The sequence below is a fragment of the Chelmon rostratus genome, chromosome 4 (assembly GCF_017976325.1).
Source record: "Chelmon rostratus isolate fCheRos1 chromosome 4, fCheRos1.pri, whole genome shotgun sequence".
NCBI lineage: Eukaryota > Metazoa > Chordata > Actinopteri > Chaetodontiformes > Chaetodontidae > Chelmon > Chelmon rostratus.
In genome coordinates this window covers 17,557,002-17,571,743 of record NC_055661.1, presented here as the reverse complement: position 1 = coordinate 17,571,743, position 14,742 = coordinate 17,557,002, and the positions used below count along the sequence as shown (strand labels likewise).

General features: G+C 46.0%; 1 protein-coding gene across 1 annotated transcript in view; it reads left to right on the top strand.

Annotated features, from left to right (window-relative positions):
* Positions 1 to 13,414, top strand: part of fbn2b (fibrillin 2b) — a 62,110-nt gene extending 48,696 nt beyond the window's left edge. Inside the window, exons 27-65 of the mRNA XM_041934850.1 lie at positions 44 to 169; positions 317 to 442; positions 603 to 725; positions 858 to 983; positions 1,223 to 1,348; positions 1,699 to 1,821; positions 1,998 to 2,120; positions 2,236 to 2,361; positions 2,457 to 2,579; positions 2,936 to 3,058; positions 3,496 to 3,657; positions 3,782 to 3,850; positions 3,984 to 4,109; positions 4,241 to 4,366; positions 4,453 to 4,602; positions 4,709 to 4,780; positions 4,884 to 5,009; positions 5,542 to 5,667; positions 6,827 to 6,952; positions 7,065 to 7,181; positions 7,517 to 7,645; positions 7,787 to 7,906; positions 8,079 to 8,204; positions 8,387 to 8,539; positions 8,653 to 8,718; positions 8,827 to 8,952; positions 9,296 to 9,415; positions 9,516 to 9,638; positions 9,804 to 9,935; positions 10,065 to 10,190; positions 10,363 to 10,569; positions 10,721 to 10,846; positions 10,995 to 11,117; positions 11,344 to 11,460; positions 11,590 to 11,718; positions 11,876 to 11,995; positions 12,230 to 12,461; positions 12,615 to 12,768; positions 12,907 to 13,414. Coding sequence (XP_041790784.1) covers positions 44 to 169; positions 317 to 442; positions 603 to 725; positions 858 to 983; positions 1,223 to 1,348; positions 1,699 to 1,821; positions 1,998 to 2,120; positions 2,236 to 2,361; positions 2,457 to 2,579; positions 2,936 to 3,058; positions 3,496 to 3,657; positions 3,782 to 3,850; positions 3,984 to 4,109; positions 4,241 to 4,366; positions 4,453 to 4,602; positions 4,709 to 4,780; positions 4,884 to 5,009; positions 5,542 to 5,667; positions 6,827 to 6,952; positions 7,065 to 7,181; positions 7,517 to 7,645; positions 7,787 to 7,906; positions 8,079 to 8,204; positions 8,387 to 8,539; positions 8,653 to 8,718; positions 8,827 to 8,952; positions 9,296 to 9,415; positions 9,516 to 9,638; positions 9,804 to 9,935; positions 10,065 to 10,190; positions 10,363 to 10,569; positions 10,721 to 10,846; positions 10,995 to 11,117; positions 11,344 to 11,460; positions 11,590 to 11,718; positions 11,876 to 11,995; positions 12,230 to 12,461; positions 12,615 to 12,768; positions 12,907 to 13,284 — 5,252 coding nt within the window. The 3' untranslated portion in view covers positions 13,285 to 13,414. The remainder of the gene's footprint in view (positions 1 to 43; positions 170 to 316; positions 443 to 602; positions 726 to 857; positions 984 to 1,222; positions 1,349 to 1,698; positions 1,822 to 1,997; positions 2,121 to 2,235; positions 2,362 to 2,456; positions 2,580 to 2,935; positions 3,059 to 3,495; positions 3,658 to 3,781; positions 3,851 to 3,983; positions 4,110 to 4,240; positions 4,367 to 4,452; positions 4,603 to 4,708; positions 4,781 to 4,883; positions 5,010 to 5,541; positions 5,668 to 6,826; positions 6,953 to 7,064; positions 7,182 to 7,516; positions 7,646 to 7,786; positions 7,907 to 8,078; positions 8,205 to 8,386; positions 8,540 to 8,652; positions 8,719 to 8,826; positions 8,953 to 9,295; positions 9,416 to 9,515; positions 9,639 to 9,803; positions 9,936 to 10,064; positions 10,191 to 10,362; positions 10,570 to 10,720; positions 10,847 to 10,994; positions 11,118 to 11,343; positions 11,461 to 11,589; positions 11,719 to 11,875; positions 11,996 to 12,229; positions 12,462 to 12,614; positions 12,769 to 12,906) is intronic.
* The last annotated feature ends 1,328 nt before the right edge of the window (positions 13,415 to 14,742 follow it).

The window sequence follows — 14,742 nt, the reverse complement described above, 5'->3', positions numbered from 1 at the left end:
TTTCCTCCACTTCCTTCCCTCTTCATCCCTCTCTTCCTGACAGACATTGATGAGTGTGAGAGGAACCCCCTGTTGTGCCGTGGAGGAACCTGTCTGAACACAGAGGGGAGTTATGAGTGTGAATGTCCCCCCGGATACTCGCTCAGCACCGATGGATCTGCCTGTGAAGGTGGGTCATACGTCATACAGCACACACATATATATGCCTTCACACACAGGCTACCATATATCATTATTCATTATTCATTATTAAGTTTAGATAAAATAGACTAAACCGTATATAAAGCCTAGTTCTCTAACCTTGTCATCCTGTCAGATGTGAACGAGTGCCAGCTGAGTGACAACTTGTGTAAGAATGGCCAGTGTGTCAACATGCCGGGAACCTACCAGTGCTCCTGTGACACCGGTTACCAGGCCACACCCGACCGGCAGGGCTGCGTTGGTGAGTGGAACAAACTTAATGCAAAGAATTTACACTGAAGTTGGACAGTGAGGAAATTAAATGGTATATTTGTGTACTGACTTCTTTGCACAGACTTTACCTGTGTAATTCTATTCTAACGACCTAGATGCCTAACTGTAATTGTGACCTTACTTTGCAGATATTGATGAATGTACCATTATGAACGGAGGCTGTGAAACCCACTGTACCAACTCCGAGGGCAGCTACGAGTGCAGCTGTAGCGAGGGCTACGCTCTCATGCCTGACCTCCGGACCTGCGCAGGTGATAAAATACAGGCGATGCCACAATGTGACATCATGTCTCGTAGTTTTTCCGTGAAAACATAAGCTGCCTGGTGTTCTACATGGTGTTGCCACCTACAGCACACAGATGTATTCTTGCTGTTTCTATCAGATATCGATGAGTGTGAGGAGACTCCAGACATCTGTGATGGAGGCCAGTGTACCAACATTCCCGGGGAATACCGCTGTCTGTGTTACGATGGCTTCATGGCTTCTATGGACATGAGGACGTGTATCGGTGAGAGGAAAAACAATACTTAAAATTTAAATGAACTTATCTCATTTTACACACATATATCATTTAAACCTTTAAAATCTTATATTTTTTGTTAACTACTTTTTCTGCCACTTTATTCATTCAGACTCTCTGACCTGATCTGTGGGACTCTCTCTGTCAGTCTTATTTTCTGTCACCGTAACCTCTCAAGGCCACAACGTTCACATATTATCTTTGTCTGTCCACGCCTGTCTGCCCAGATGTGAACGAGTGTGACTTGAACCCAAACATCTGCCTCCACGGCGACTGTGAGAACACCAAAGGCTCTTTCATCTGCCATTGTCAGCTGGGATACTTTGTCAAGAAGGGATCCACGGGCTGCACAGGTACCCACACACACACACACACACACACACACTCACACACGCACACACAAACATCAGGAGCTGAGCTGTCACTGAGATGTCCTGGGCCTCTGGGTGTCCACATCTGAGTGTTGAGACAGTTCACCCATGCATACAGTAGTTCCATCATTTATTCATGAATCACTACTTATAGAATTAAAAACTAAGCGAAAAGCAAAATTCAATGCAGGAACATTTCTCGTCCATAAAACGAACACTGCAATGTTTTGTGTGTGTGTGTATGTATATATGTATAGATATATATTATATGGGAACTAGTCAGTACAAACATGTATGCTGCTGCCTGTTTATTGATCTTCATATCTCTCCAGATGTTGATGAGTGTGAGATCGGGGCTCATAACTGCGACATGCATGCTGCCTGCATCAACGTGCCAGGAAGCTTTAAATGTCGCTGTCGAGACGGCTGGGTGGGAGATGGCATCAAGTGTGTGGGTGAGTACGTGTTTGGAAAATCTTAGCGCTGGTGTCGCTTGTGGAACAGATATTTTATGGTGCAATACAAGATTTTATGACAAAATAAAGGTACAAAACTGTGTCTTGTTCTCAAGAATACTTGATTTTTTTAGTTCTGCCATCAACGTCTCTTCCCTCACACTTTATTTCCGTAGATCAGGATGAGTGCTCTGCAGAGGACCACAACTGCAACCCAAATGCAGACTGCGTCAACACACCAGGATCCTACAGGTGTACATGCAAGGAGGGCTTCAATGGAGATGGATTTTCCTGCTCTGGTAAGCATGTTGAAGCTTTCTAAATAAATCCTAACTAAATACTTGCTACATAACTGTGTGTGCAGTGAGCTTCATGCGCTGTCGGCCTCTAATGCATTGGTTCGTTCTGTTTCAGACATGGATGAGTGTGCAGACAACGTGAACCTGTGTGAGAACGGCCAGTGTCTGAATGCTCCAGGTGGCTACCGCTGCGAGTGTGAGATGGGCTTCACTCCCACAGAGGACAGCAAGGCCTGTCAAGGTGCTGCACTCATTCTGTCACATTTTATCCGCTCTTCTTCTTTCGTTCACGCAGTGTAACTAACATTTTCTCTCTCTCCGTCGTCTTTGCCACAGACATCGACGAGTGTAATTTCCAGAACATCTGTGTGTTTGGAACGTGCCAGAACCTTCCAGGGATGTTCCGTTGTGTGTGTGATGATGGTTACGAACTGGACCGCAGTGGAGGAAACTGTACTGGTAAGTGCAGGATGTCTGTCACTTTACCTCTAAAATCCCTGAGTGCAGACAAGGAAAAGACTCAGACAGCTTAGCAGAGTTTCCTTCACAATAACGACCTTCAGTCATGCATATTACCATTCAAATATCTTTGACCAAAGGTATCCAAGAAAAATGTTTCTAATTTCATCCGTCTGTTCCCTTCATTCCCCAGTCTTACCTACAAAGCTCCCTCATTTAGTTAATGAAATAAACAACATTTTATTTAAAAGTAGAAAAAGCATTATTGGTTTCTGTACTTATAGCAGCATAAAAACAAATAGGCTCTGTTATGTGGTGTGTGATGCTAAGCTTGTGTGTGTCACTGTGTACTGCAGACATCAACGAGTGTGCCGACCCTGTGAACTGCATCAACGGGCTGTGTGTGAACACTCCAGGGAGCTACCTGTGTAACTGCCCGGCTGACTTTGAGCTCAACCCCACTGGAGTGGGCTGCGTGGGTGAGTAGCATTTCAAGCTGGCAGGTTTAAGGGTTAGCAGGTTTTAAAGACTTCAACTGTAGGAAGTGACGTCTCATTTACTTAAAGCGTCACCACGATACACAACTGTATCTTTTACTCCCTTCCTTTTCTAACACCCTCTTTAACAGTGTTATTAGCAAACAGAGACAAAATGCTTCTTGCTTCTTGTTCTTGATTAATATAAAAAATAAGTAGTAGTAATTTAGTTAAAATATAAGTAATAAAATCAATGCATTGCATCAGTATTGTGTGAATATGAGAACAAAGTGACAAAATGCAGTATCCCTCCAAGACCGAACCAGTGTTGACAGGTGGCAGATCAGAGCCTAACCACACTTTCCTCCATTTGTACACTCATACTGTCACCCAGTGACATAAAAGTGAAGACTAAAGTGTGTGTCATGTGTCTTTCTTAGATACCCGTGTTGGTAACTGCTTCCTGGATATCCTTGCACGTGGCGATGGAGGAATCTCCTGCAGTGCGGAGATCGGAGTCGGCGTGACCCGAGCTTCCTGTTGCTGCTCCCTGGGAGGAGCCTGGGGAAACCCCTGTGAACTGTGCCCTGCCCCCAACTCCAGTATGCACCACAGCACCTCGACTGATCAATTAATCATAATGTTTACTGCAATTTATTCGTTTTTTCCCACTGTGGAATGGAAAGTCACTATAACTTGCTGTCTGTCTGTCTGTCTTGTCTGTAGCGGAATATAAGACTCTTTGTCCAGGAGGAGAGGGATTCAGACCCAACCCCATCACTGTTATCCTGGAAGGTGAATAGTGCAGCCTTTTCTGTTTTCCAGCCCTAAACATTGGCTTCTGTTTCAGAAAAAATGCATCTAAATCCAACATTAAATCAATACACTGGTGGCATCTATTGGTCTAACAACGTGAATTATTGTCTAGATATTGATGAGTGCCAGGAGCTGCCAGGCCTCTGCCAGGGTGGAAACTGTGTTAACACCTTTGGTAGTTTCCAGTGTGAGTGTCCAGCAGGCTACTATCTCAATGAGAAGGCTCGCATCTGTGAGGGTAAGAACTGAAAGAGAAATTACCAAAAAACATCTTTACCCATTCCGTTAAATTATATTGATTACCTATGAGAGGTAAATGAACAACCTGCTCATGTTTCTAATCATACGTCATCACATCTTTACGTGCAGATATTGATGAGTGCACAACCCACATTGGAATCTGTGGACCTGGTACCTGCTACAACACTCTGGGAAACTACACCTGTGTGTGTCCCCCTGAATACATGCAGGTCAATGGAGGAAACAACTGCATGGGTGAGTAGGAGAGACCTCTCTAAAACATAAATCACAGTCTGACAAAGGCAGACATTTTAAAGTGGCGACTTTTCCTTTTAACGCAGACATGAGGAAGAGTGTATGTTATCGTAACTTCAACGACACGTGCGAGAACGAGCTGTCCTTCAACATGACCAAGAAGATGTGCTGCTGCGCCTACAATGTGGGAAAGGCCTGGAACAAGCCGTGTGAGGCCTGTCCAACTCCTGCTACCTGTGAGTGTCAATAAATACACTGAAACATACAAACAACTGCGAAAACATTGCTGTATGAGTAGATTTTATTCCCGTCACTGAGCGCCTGCTGGCCTGTCTGTTTCAGCTGAGTACCAGTTACTGTGCGGTAACCAGGCTCCTGGCTTCATCATTGACATCCACACTGGCAAGCCAATTGGTAAGGGCATGACAATGTCAAAATTGGCGCTGTGGCATACAAAAGCGGCACTGGTACAAAGTCCACTTTGCATTATAACATTGTGTGGTGTTGCTTTGTGCAGATATTGATGAGTGCAGGGAGATCCCCGGTATCTGTGCCAACGGAGTGTGTATCAACCAGATTGGGAGCTTCCGCTGTGAATGTCCGATGGGCTTCAGCTACAACAACATACTGCTCATCTGTGAAGGTATAACTCAGGCCACACGTGACGTTTTCGTCCGTCTCGCTCTTTCCTTTTTGTTTTCCTCTAACTCTGTCTTTTGCAACAAGGGAAGATAACGGTAAAGGCCTGTAATTTGAAAACTATTATGAGACAACATACGCATGGCAGTGTTGCATAGATTTACTGCTGTTTTGTTAATTTTGTTTCTTCTCTCTCTCTCACTCAGCACACACACACACACGCACACACACACATAAATACAGTTACTCTCACTCACTGTCCAAGAGGCACTTTTACAAGCAGTCCGTTCAGGGGAGTTAATGCTGCCTTTCCCTCAGGAATTATGTCCTTGTAAAGACAAGTATAGTGGCTCTGAATGAGCACCTGCCTGGACCTTCAATCACCCTGCCCGCGTCCGTCTGAACTGTACCGGAGCCAAAATGGAGCCGTTGTGTTTCCCCTCCCGCTGTCCACAAGCTGACTGCCTGCTCTGACCAGACAGTTATGGTGCCTTTGATCGATGTCCTCTGTTTCTCTCTGTCTTCCTCCTGTGTAGATATTGATGAGTGTAACAGCGGGGACAACCTGTGCCAACGCAACGCCAACTGTATCAACATTCCAGGCAGCTACCGCTGCGAGTGCTCGCCGGGCTTCAAACTGTCCCCCAGCGGGGCCTGTGTGGGTGAGTGCGGCCTGTCTGACAGGCCTGACTGGGATTTCCCATCCTAAAACACCACGGGGTAGACAGACAGACTGATTGTGCTGGTGATGTGAGGAAACACATCACCAGCACAATCATCCCTTTTTCAAGGAAAGTTATTATATGTTGCAGTCACGGGACTGTGTTATGTTGATATTGCTCGGCCTGAGCCACACAACATTATTCCAGCCAATCGGCAACAGGTGATGTTCGTGCTTGTGCATGGGGAAGGGGAGGTGGCAGGAGCGAGAGGGGCCATGAATCTGGCATGCTACATGTAATCGCATGGTGAAGAGGTAGAGATGAAAATATCAGAATGACTAATCCCAACCTATAATTGACACCAGCCCTTGACCAAACACAACACTAGTTTATGCCTAGTTTGGTTTAGTTTTATTCTGTCTTAAACAGCTACAAGTTAAACAGTTAGTGCTGCAATGTTTAGTGAATCTGCAGAAATGTTAGAATATGTTGTGTCTGTGTATTTCATATCATTGTGACAAGCTCTGGAGCTCAAGGCTTTAGGACTCAAAGCAGACACAAATCACACGAACAAAGGAGGTTCAGCACGAAGGCTAGATTTAACAATCAAAAAATAATCAGGTTTTCAATAGTAACAAAAAGCGCAAGGATCTTGGCAAGGCAAACAAAAGGCACAGGGATCTTAAGGTAACAAAAGACTCTAGGTATTTCTAGGCAAAAACAAGATTCTCTTTAGGAAGGCAAAACACAGGCTGGTTCACAGGTCAAGGACAAGGTATACAAGACAATCTGGCACAGAACAAAGGGAGTCGCGGACTATGTATACACAAGGTAACAAGGAACAGGTGGAAACAATTAGGGTGGGGTAGACAATCAGACAGGCGGGAAAGACACCAGGGAGTCAATGGTCTGAAACGAGAGGAGAGTTTCACAATAAAACAGGAAGTGCATGACAAGATGAGACATAACACATTGTAACTTTAAAATTATTTCATTTTGTTCAAAATACACTATTTGAAGACATCATCCTGGGCATTTTGACATTTAACAGGCTAAAGAGTTACCTGAAAATAATGAACAGCTTAATCGATCTCTTAAATAATTGGTATTTGCAGCCCTTTACAATAATTAATATTTTTAATTTCTGTTTCTCTTTCAGACCGTAATGAGTGCCAGGAGATTCCTAATGTGTGCAGCCATGGAGAGTGTATTGATTTGCAGGGAAGCTATCGGTGTCTCTGCCACAACGGCTTCAAGGCCACTGCTGACCAGACTATGTGCATGGGTGAGAAGCAAACTGCACTGACACACACAACACTGTGAGCCACATTTTTTACATTTGAATGATTTTGCTGTCTCTCATACTTTCCTTGTTGTTCTGTCTGTGTGTATTTTAGACATCGACGAGTGTGACAGACAGCCGTGTGGTAACGGCACCTGTAAAAACACAGTGGGATCCTACAACTGCCTCTGCTTCCCCGGCTTCGAGCTCACACACAATAACGACTGCATGGGTGAGGATCTTTTTCTGTTGTGCTCCACAAAGATCAACGGCAGTTTTACAGCTCAAAGTCTTGACACGGGTTTAGATGTCATATCGTTAAAGGTTATAAATTCCAGTAAAAACATGCTGCCCTTTTCTGTAGCAGTATTACATTTGGACAGGCATGAAATCAGATTAATCAAAGTTGACTGTGTTTTGACTTCTCGTTGGCTTGATAGAGGAATATATCAGATTGTATTTAAAAGTGTGTCTGGCGGTTTAACAAAGAAAATTATATTGACGCCCGCCTTTACAGAGGCTCTGATGCCAGGAAAAACACAAATTTCTTCCCTTTCTACCCTACAGACATAGATGAGTGCAGCGCCCTCCAGGGCCAAGTGTGCAGGAACGGACAGTGTATCAACGGACTCGGCTCCTTCCAGTGTCTCTGCCATGAGGGTTATGAGAACACTCCGGATGGGAAGAACTGTGTTGGTAAGTCAGTGATTAAACATACATGATCTGTATGAGCGTGGTGGGATGTTTACAGACCTTCATGCAGTACATTTTGTCTGGCATGCACAGACATGCAACACACATTCTCTGATTTGTACATTTGGGTCCCATTTCCCACAGATATCAATGAGTGTGTGAGTCTGCCCGGCACCTGCTCTCCAGGAACTTGTCAGAATCTGGACGGATCTTTCAGATGTATCTGCCCTCCTGGCTATGAGGTGCAAAATGACCAGTGTATAGGTGAGACACAAAAATACACACACACACACATATACAGGGATAGAGACACTTACAGACTAAATGCTCCACATATACTCAAACCAGCTAGGGCGACCGAGCCATCTGCCGCGACACACACCCTCACTAGTATGCCGTTCTTACCTCCCTGCCCTCTTTTACGCTCCCTTCCCAGATATTAACGAGTGTGAGGTGGAGCCCAACATCTGCCAGTTTGGCACCTGCACCAACACCCCCGGCAGCTTCCAGTGCACCTGCCAGCCGGGCTTTGTGCTCTCTGACAACAAACGGCGCTGTTACGGTGAGAGAAGCTGTTAACTGTAGGCCTCAGCAGACAGTGTTGATGATCTTCAGTGAATGTGGTAATCTGACTTACTGTCACGCCCGCTGGTGGAGTTTGTCTTTGATGAATAACAGATCAGTTGCTGTCCAGCTACAGTAAAACAGAAGGTTTGAATGAATCTTTTTTTGTTCTTACGGCAGATACCAGAGAGAGCTTCTGTTTCACCAAATTTGAGGCAGGAAAATGTTCCGTCCCCAAAGCTTTAAACACCACCAAGGCCAAGTGCTGCTGCAGCAAGATGCCTGGAGAGGGCTGGGGACTCCCCTGTGAGCTGTGCCCGCGGGAGAGCGAGGGTGTGTAACACACACACACACACACACATATGCAGAGCTTTAATTAAGACATACGCACGCACAGGAAGACATTCATAAAATAATGAAGCTGACCTTTTCTGGTACGTCTCCAGCTGCTTTCAACACTCTGTGTCCCTACGGTCACGGAGCCCTGCCTGGACCAGGAGACGCTCGTGAAGGTGAGTGCTGCAACGTAGATCTAATCCCTTGAATTCAGTGGCCAGTTATGGAGGTCTTGTACAGTACATGCTTAAAAAAATGTGCTAATTTTCTCTTGCTCTCTCAAGATATGAATGAGTGTCTGGATACCCCAGGAATCTGCCAGAACGGTATCTGCATCAACACAGACGGTTCGTTCCGCTGTGAATGTCCCTTCGGATACAATTTGGATTACACTGGAGTCAACTGTGTTGGTGAGAGGTTTTCTGAAGTTAAAGTTAACAGTCTGCAACATTTTCTTTTAATTAATGCAGTAAATGAGCCCTGGACCCATAGAAGAAGAGCTGAGTGCTTTGAGTATTTATCATGAAACGGCAGCAGTTCAGCAGACGTGGCTCAGAATGTATCACCATATTCAGTCTCATCACCCGGGTCTGATGTTATTTTGCTGGCACCAGTAGCACCAGAGTGCATTACAGCCTGAAGGATTTTTGGACTAACATTTAAGCTGCTAATGAGCCTTTAAAATCTCAGTTACAGTATAAATGTTCCACTGGTTTTAATTGCCCTGTTCCCTGTATCCCTGCTCTCCTCCAGACGCTGACGAGTGCTCCGTAGGAAATCCATGTGGAAATGGAACCTGCACCAACGTGGTGGGAGGTTTCGAGTGTTCGTGCCAGGAGGGCTTCGAACCTGGACCCATGATGAGCTGTGAAGGTCAGTCATTCACACAGTAACGCTCACGTTTCCAAAAGTGCACTTATTTTTGGCATGTTTTGAACTGTAAATATATCTAACCTGTCTCTCTTGACTCCAGACATCAACGAGTGCTCCCAGAATCCTCTGCTGTGCGCCTTCCGCTGCGTTAACACCTTTGGTTCCTATGAGTGTATGTGTCCTGCTGGCTACGTGCTGCGAGATGACCAACGCATGTGCAGAGGTGAGAGGGCGCGGCAGGTTTCCTCCTGATTCCTTTCTGATTTTTCCCTCATTTTCCGTGTGCTGAACTGACACTATGACATCACTGAAACAGGATTTAACAGTACCCATATAAGCTGACTGCTGTAGTCTGATCTACTGGCCCTCTCTCATTGTCCCTTACCAGACCAGGACGAGTGCTCTGAGGGTCTGGATGACTGTGACTCCAAGGGAATGACCTGTAAGAACCTGATCGGTACCTTCATGTGTATCTGCCCTCCTGGCATGCAGCGCAGACCAGATGGAGAGGGATGTATGGGTGAGTAAAAATGTTTTGGCCAATGCTAGACGTTCGCCTCAATCTTCACCCAGTATCTGCTGTTGTTACTGGATGTATCAGACTCTTCACTCTCTTCATCCTGCCATGCTTTGCTCTGTACACTGGCAGATCTGAACGAGTGCCGCGCCAAGCCAGGCATCTGCAAGAACGGGCGCTGTGTCAACACAGTGGGAAGCTACCGCTGTGAGTGCAACGACGGCTTCGAGCCGAGCTCCACTGGAACCGAGTGTATTGGTAAGATCGCCACTGCTGAAGAACATGTTGTTGCACTGTAATTGCGCTCACGCTCTTCTTTTAAATTCAGTAGAAGAATAGCATGCTGCTTTAGCAACCACAGACCTTGATTTTTCTCCTGCGTCTCTAACCCTGAACATCGCTCGTGTCTTCCCGTCATCCTTTCCTTCAGACAACCGAAAGGGCTACTGTTACACAGAGGTTCTGCAGACGATGTGCCAGCAGTCATCCACCAGCAGGAACAGTGTGACCAAGTCTGAGTGCTGCTGCAACACGGGCCGAGGCTGGGGGTCACAGTGTGAGCTCTGCCCGCTGCCTGGCACTGTACAGTACAAGAAGATGTGCCCGCTCGGACCTGGCTACACCACAGACGGCAGAGGTGATTAGCACAGTGATAATACAGAGCGATATCATAAACTACTGCATACAAAAACTAAATAAATAGAAGGAAGAGATTGTCGTACAGACTGGGAGCTCTTTATGTCTGGCACCCGTCTAATCCAGATCACTTACTGTCTCTGTGCTTCCAGACATTAACGAGTGCCAGGTGATGCCAGATCTGTGTCAGAACGGTCAGTGCATCAACACCATCGGATCCTTCCGCTGTCACTGCAACGTGGGCTACAAAACTGACTTCACTGCAACCTCCTGTGTTGGTATGGCTCATCTCTGTCCTTTTTTTTCTACATCATGAATACTGCTGGAGAATTTCAGCGTTTTAATGAGAACTCTGGTATCGTTTGGAAGACATTTTCCTCAGCGTTCATGCCCGTGTTCCTAATTTCTCCTGTCTGCACATTTCAGATATGGATGAGTGCGCTCTGTCTCCGAAGCCCTGTAACTTCCTGTGTAAAAACACGGAGGGCAGCTACCTCTGCTCCTGCCCCAGAGGATATAGTCTGCAGCCAGATGGAAAGACTTGCAAAGGTAGTTGCACTCTTGATTTTTTTTCTTAATTTCATGGCTTCATAAAAACCATTAGATGCTATTTAATGATCTTTTTGAGAGTTGCAACCTGCAACACAATGGCAGTTCTGGGGTCTGTTCATTATTACTACTTTATGATCCAAATGAAATATTGCTCTGATATTGTTTTCATAAACAAGCTTTATGCCTTTGAGCCTTCATCTGTCTTTTCTTCTTTCCCTCAAAGATCTGGATGAATGTTCAACTAAGCAGCACAACTGCCAGTTCCTGTGTGTCAACACCATCGGAGGCTTCACCTGCAAGTGTCCCCCTGGCTTCACACAGCACCAGACTGCCTGTATCGGTGAGGACGCGACAGGACAAGATCAGCATTACTGTGCACTGAAAAAATTTTTGTCTTAAGGAAGAACACAAAAAAAGGCATCTTTCATTCAAATAAAATCTCAATAATCTGCATCTCCCCTCTTTGCAGACAACAATGAGTGCGCCGCTCAGAACAGTGCGTGTGGTTCCCGAGCCTCCTGTGTCAACACGCCTGGTAGCTTTAACTGTGAATGCAGTAAAGGTTTCTCATTGGACAGCACAGGCATGGAGTGTGAAGGTGAGCAGACGCAGTAACATTTACATTTAGTGGAACAGAGTTTACAGAGGCAGGCCTCCCACGCACCTTTTTTCCTGAGGTGTTTGTGGTGAAAGAGGCGGTTTCACTGGTGTCTCTGCTAAAAATGAGAAATTAAAAGTCTTCATTCTTTACTCAGACGTGGATGAGTGTGGCAGTAACCACCGCTGTCAGCACGGCTGTCAGAACATGCTCGGAGGTTACCGCTGTGGCTGTCCGCAGGGCTACGTGCAGCACTATCAGTGGAACCAGTGTGTGGGTGAGTTGCACTGACACAGTAGTATAGCATCACTAAGCTCTGGATTTTCAAATCTTTTGAGGTTTATTATAAGACAGAAAGAATATGTTAATCTGTAGTGTCATTTTATGTAAAAATCCCTGATTCACATAGATTTCCTTTTAAGTTAATAGTATTAAGTTATTCTGGAACTGAGAATTAAATTGAACATACTGTATCACCTCCTCACACACTCACCTTGTCTTCCCTCTGCAGATGAAAACGAGTGTCAGGCAGGAACAGTGTGCGGCAGTGCCTCCTGCTACAACACACTGGGCAGCTTCAAGTGTGTGTGTCCCTCCGGCTTTGACTTCGAGCAGAGCGCCGGTGGCTGCCAGGATGTGAATGAATGTAGCACAGGCACCAACCCCTGCATCTACGGCTGCTCCAACACCGACGGAGGCTACCTGTGTGGCTGTCCTGGAGGTTTCTACCGAGCCGGACAGGGGTGAGGGAGCTTTGATTTAAGCAGCTTGTGTTTCTCAAGGGAAAAGTGGTGTCAGCAGACATTTTTTGAGTCAAATATTTGACCATATTTCATGAATTTCATGGATTCCTGCTCTTGCTCAACATAATAACCTCTCTTCTTGTTTCCATGCAGTCACTGTATATCGGGCTCAGGTTTCCCAGGCCAGTTTGTGGAGGGTGATGAGGATGACAGTCTGTCCCCTGAGGCCTGCTATGAGTGTAAGATCAACGGAGGAGGAAAGAAAGGACGACACAAACGCAATGCAGATGAAAATGAGATCAGCCAGGTACATGTTGACAAACAGCTTCTCAAAGCTGCTCTCAGTTCCTTTCAGTTTCAGACTGACTTTAAATTTCCTAAAGACTTCAGAATCGGTGTGGTCTGATGTGGATTTTCCCTCCCTCTGTCCTCATCCTCACTACAGGATTCAGCTGTGAGTATGGCCAGCGTGGACACCCAGGACTTCATCCTCATGAACCTCTCTCGGTCCTCGCTGCTCAACAAGGAGCCTCTGCTGGAGCTTCTGCCTGCTCTGCAGCCCCTGGAGAACCATGTGCGCTATGTCATCACCCATGGCAACGCTAATGAACAGTTCCGCCTGCTGGAACGCCGCGATGGAAAGAGTGTGCTCCGGCTCGGCAAGAGGCCGCCTCCACCGGGATCCTACCGGCTAGAGATCGCCAGCCTGCGGCTGTTTGGGCCCCGAAGACTACACCAGCTGGAGGAGCAGCACGACAGTGACTACCTACAAGGGGAAATAGGAGACGCCCTGCGCATCAAGCTCAACATCCACCTGCACTGAGCTCAGAGTGCACTCACGATCTTGTAAGGGACTGATTCCTAAAGCCTTTGAGTTTTAACCTGCCCTTTTATCCAATAACTCTCCTCTCCAGCTCCCCCCTGCAGGGCCATCCCCATCAACAGGGGGTATATCAAGGGCTATGAAAGACTGAGTCAATCAGCCCAACTCTACCACCACTTTGTTACTGTTCATGTTATTATATTTTCATGTTCATGTTCATGTTTTGTGTTTTGTTTTTTTTTTTTTACCTGGCTACACTTCCTCATGCACCCCTCCACTTGTACCCGACCCAGCACTCATTCTTCACTGAGAGCCAGTGGAGGAGGTGGCAGAGAGGTGCCCCAGTGCTTGGACCGTAGCCTTCGAATAAATACAAACCGGCAGACAGATGGTTCACAAGTCCATGAAGCACTTTTGACAAGCAAACAAGAAAGAAAACCCAACCCAAAGGAAAGTTTTTATTAGAAATGAAGTGCTGAGAGTGGCCAAAACTGTCTTAATGCAGCGTGTGTGGTAGTATTTAAATCACAGTGCGAGATCTGAAGTGATGTCTTTTTGTTTAGTGTTATAAAGAAGTGCTAATAAGGCTAAAGATAAGGGGTTAGGCACCATCATGGAGGTCCAAGGACTTTCTCACCTCTCTGCGATCTTGATAAAAAAATACAACACTGGGGAACAAGGTTTGTCACGTCCGCCCCTCTCAGTATTGTAGTGTGTCATTTAATGTATTTGTGCTGTTTGAATAATGTTAACACGAAGGACTGCAACATTTACACAGCATTTCAGGTTCTTTAGTCCATAGCGGTCTGTTTTATAGCTGGATGCCAACCGATTTTCAGATGAGAAAACAGCAAACTGTGTTCTGCTCTGATGTGACTGACTTTTGTCCTGTCTGCGGGCAGTGGCAAGCAGGGATTAACGTGTTTGCGTGTGTGTGCTGTCATGTTTGGTTACCTCAGTACTCCTCGCCGAGTATGGACACCGTGCTGTGATGCCGCCTTTAAAACAAAAGAGGGTGCTAGTGTCGCTCAGCATCCATCATGAGCAGGGAATACACCAGCTAGTAGCTCGTAGACTTTAAAGAAGATAGATCAGGTCATGCTTGTGTTTCTCCTCATAGGGATTAAGACCTCAGGTGCTCTGATTCTGGACCTGAGAGCCAGCTTTCTTTCATTCAGGCCAAATTGTGTTCCCGAGTTGGCTGTCAGAGGCTTGTAGCTTCACCTGCTTCTGCATTTTTATTCCTAAACGCTTCAGGAGAATAGAGCCGTAGCTGACAGCCGGCGTTGGGAGGCTGAACTTGACAATAAGCTGACTTTACCTGACTTCTTTGACTTGACCATGAGCTCGATGTCTGAGGTCTGAGCCTCGTTTACAACACAAAGGGACACGTAGCTGAATGCAGTGACAGTCCCAAAGGTACTGCACATGACACGTTAACATTACCTAAGCTGTAAC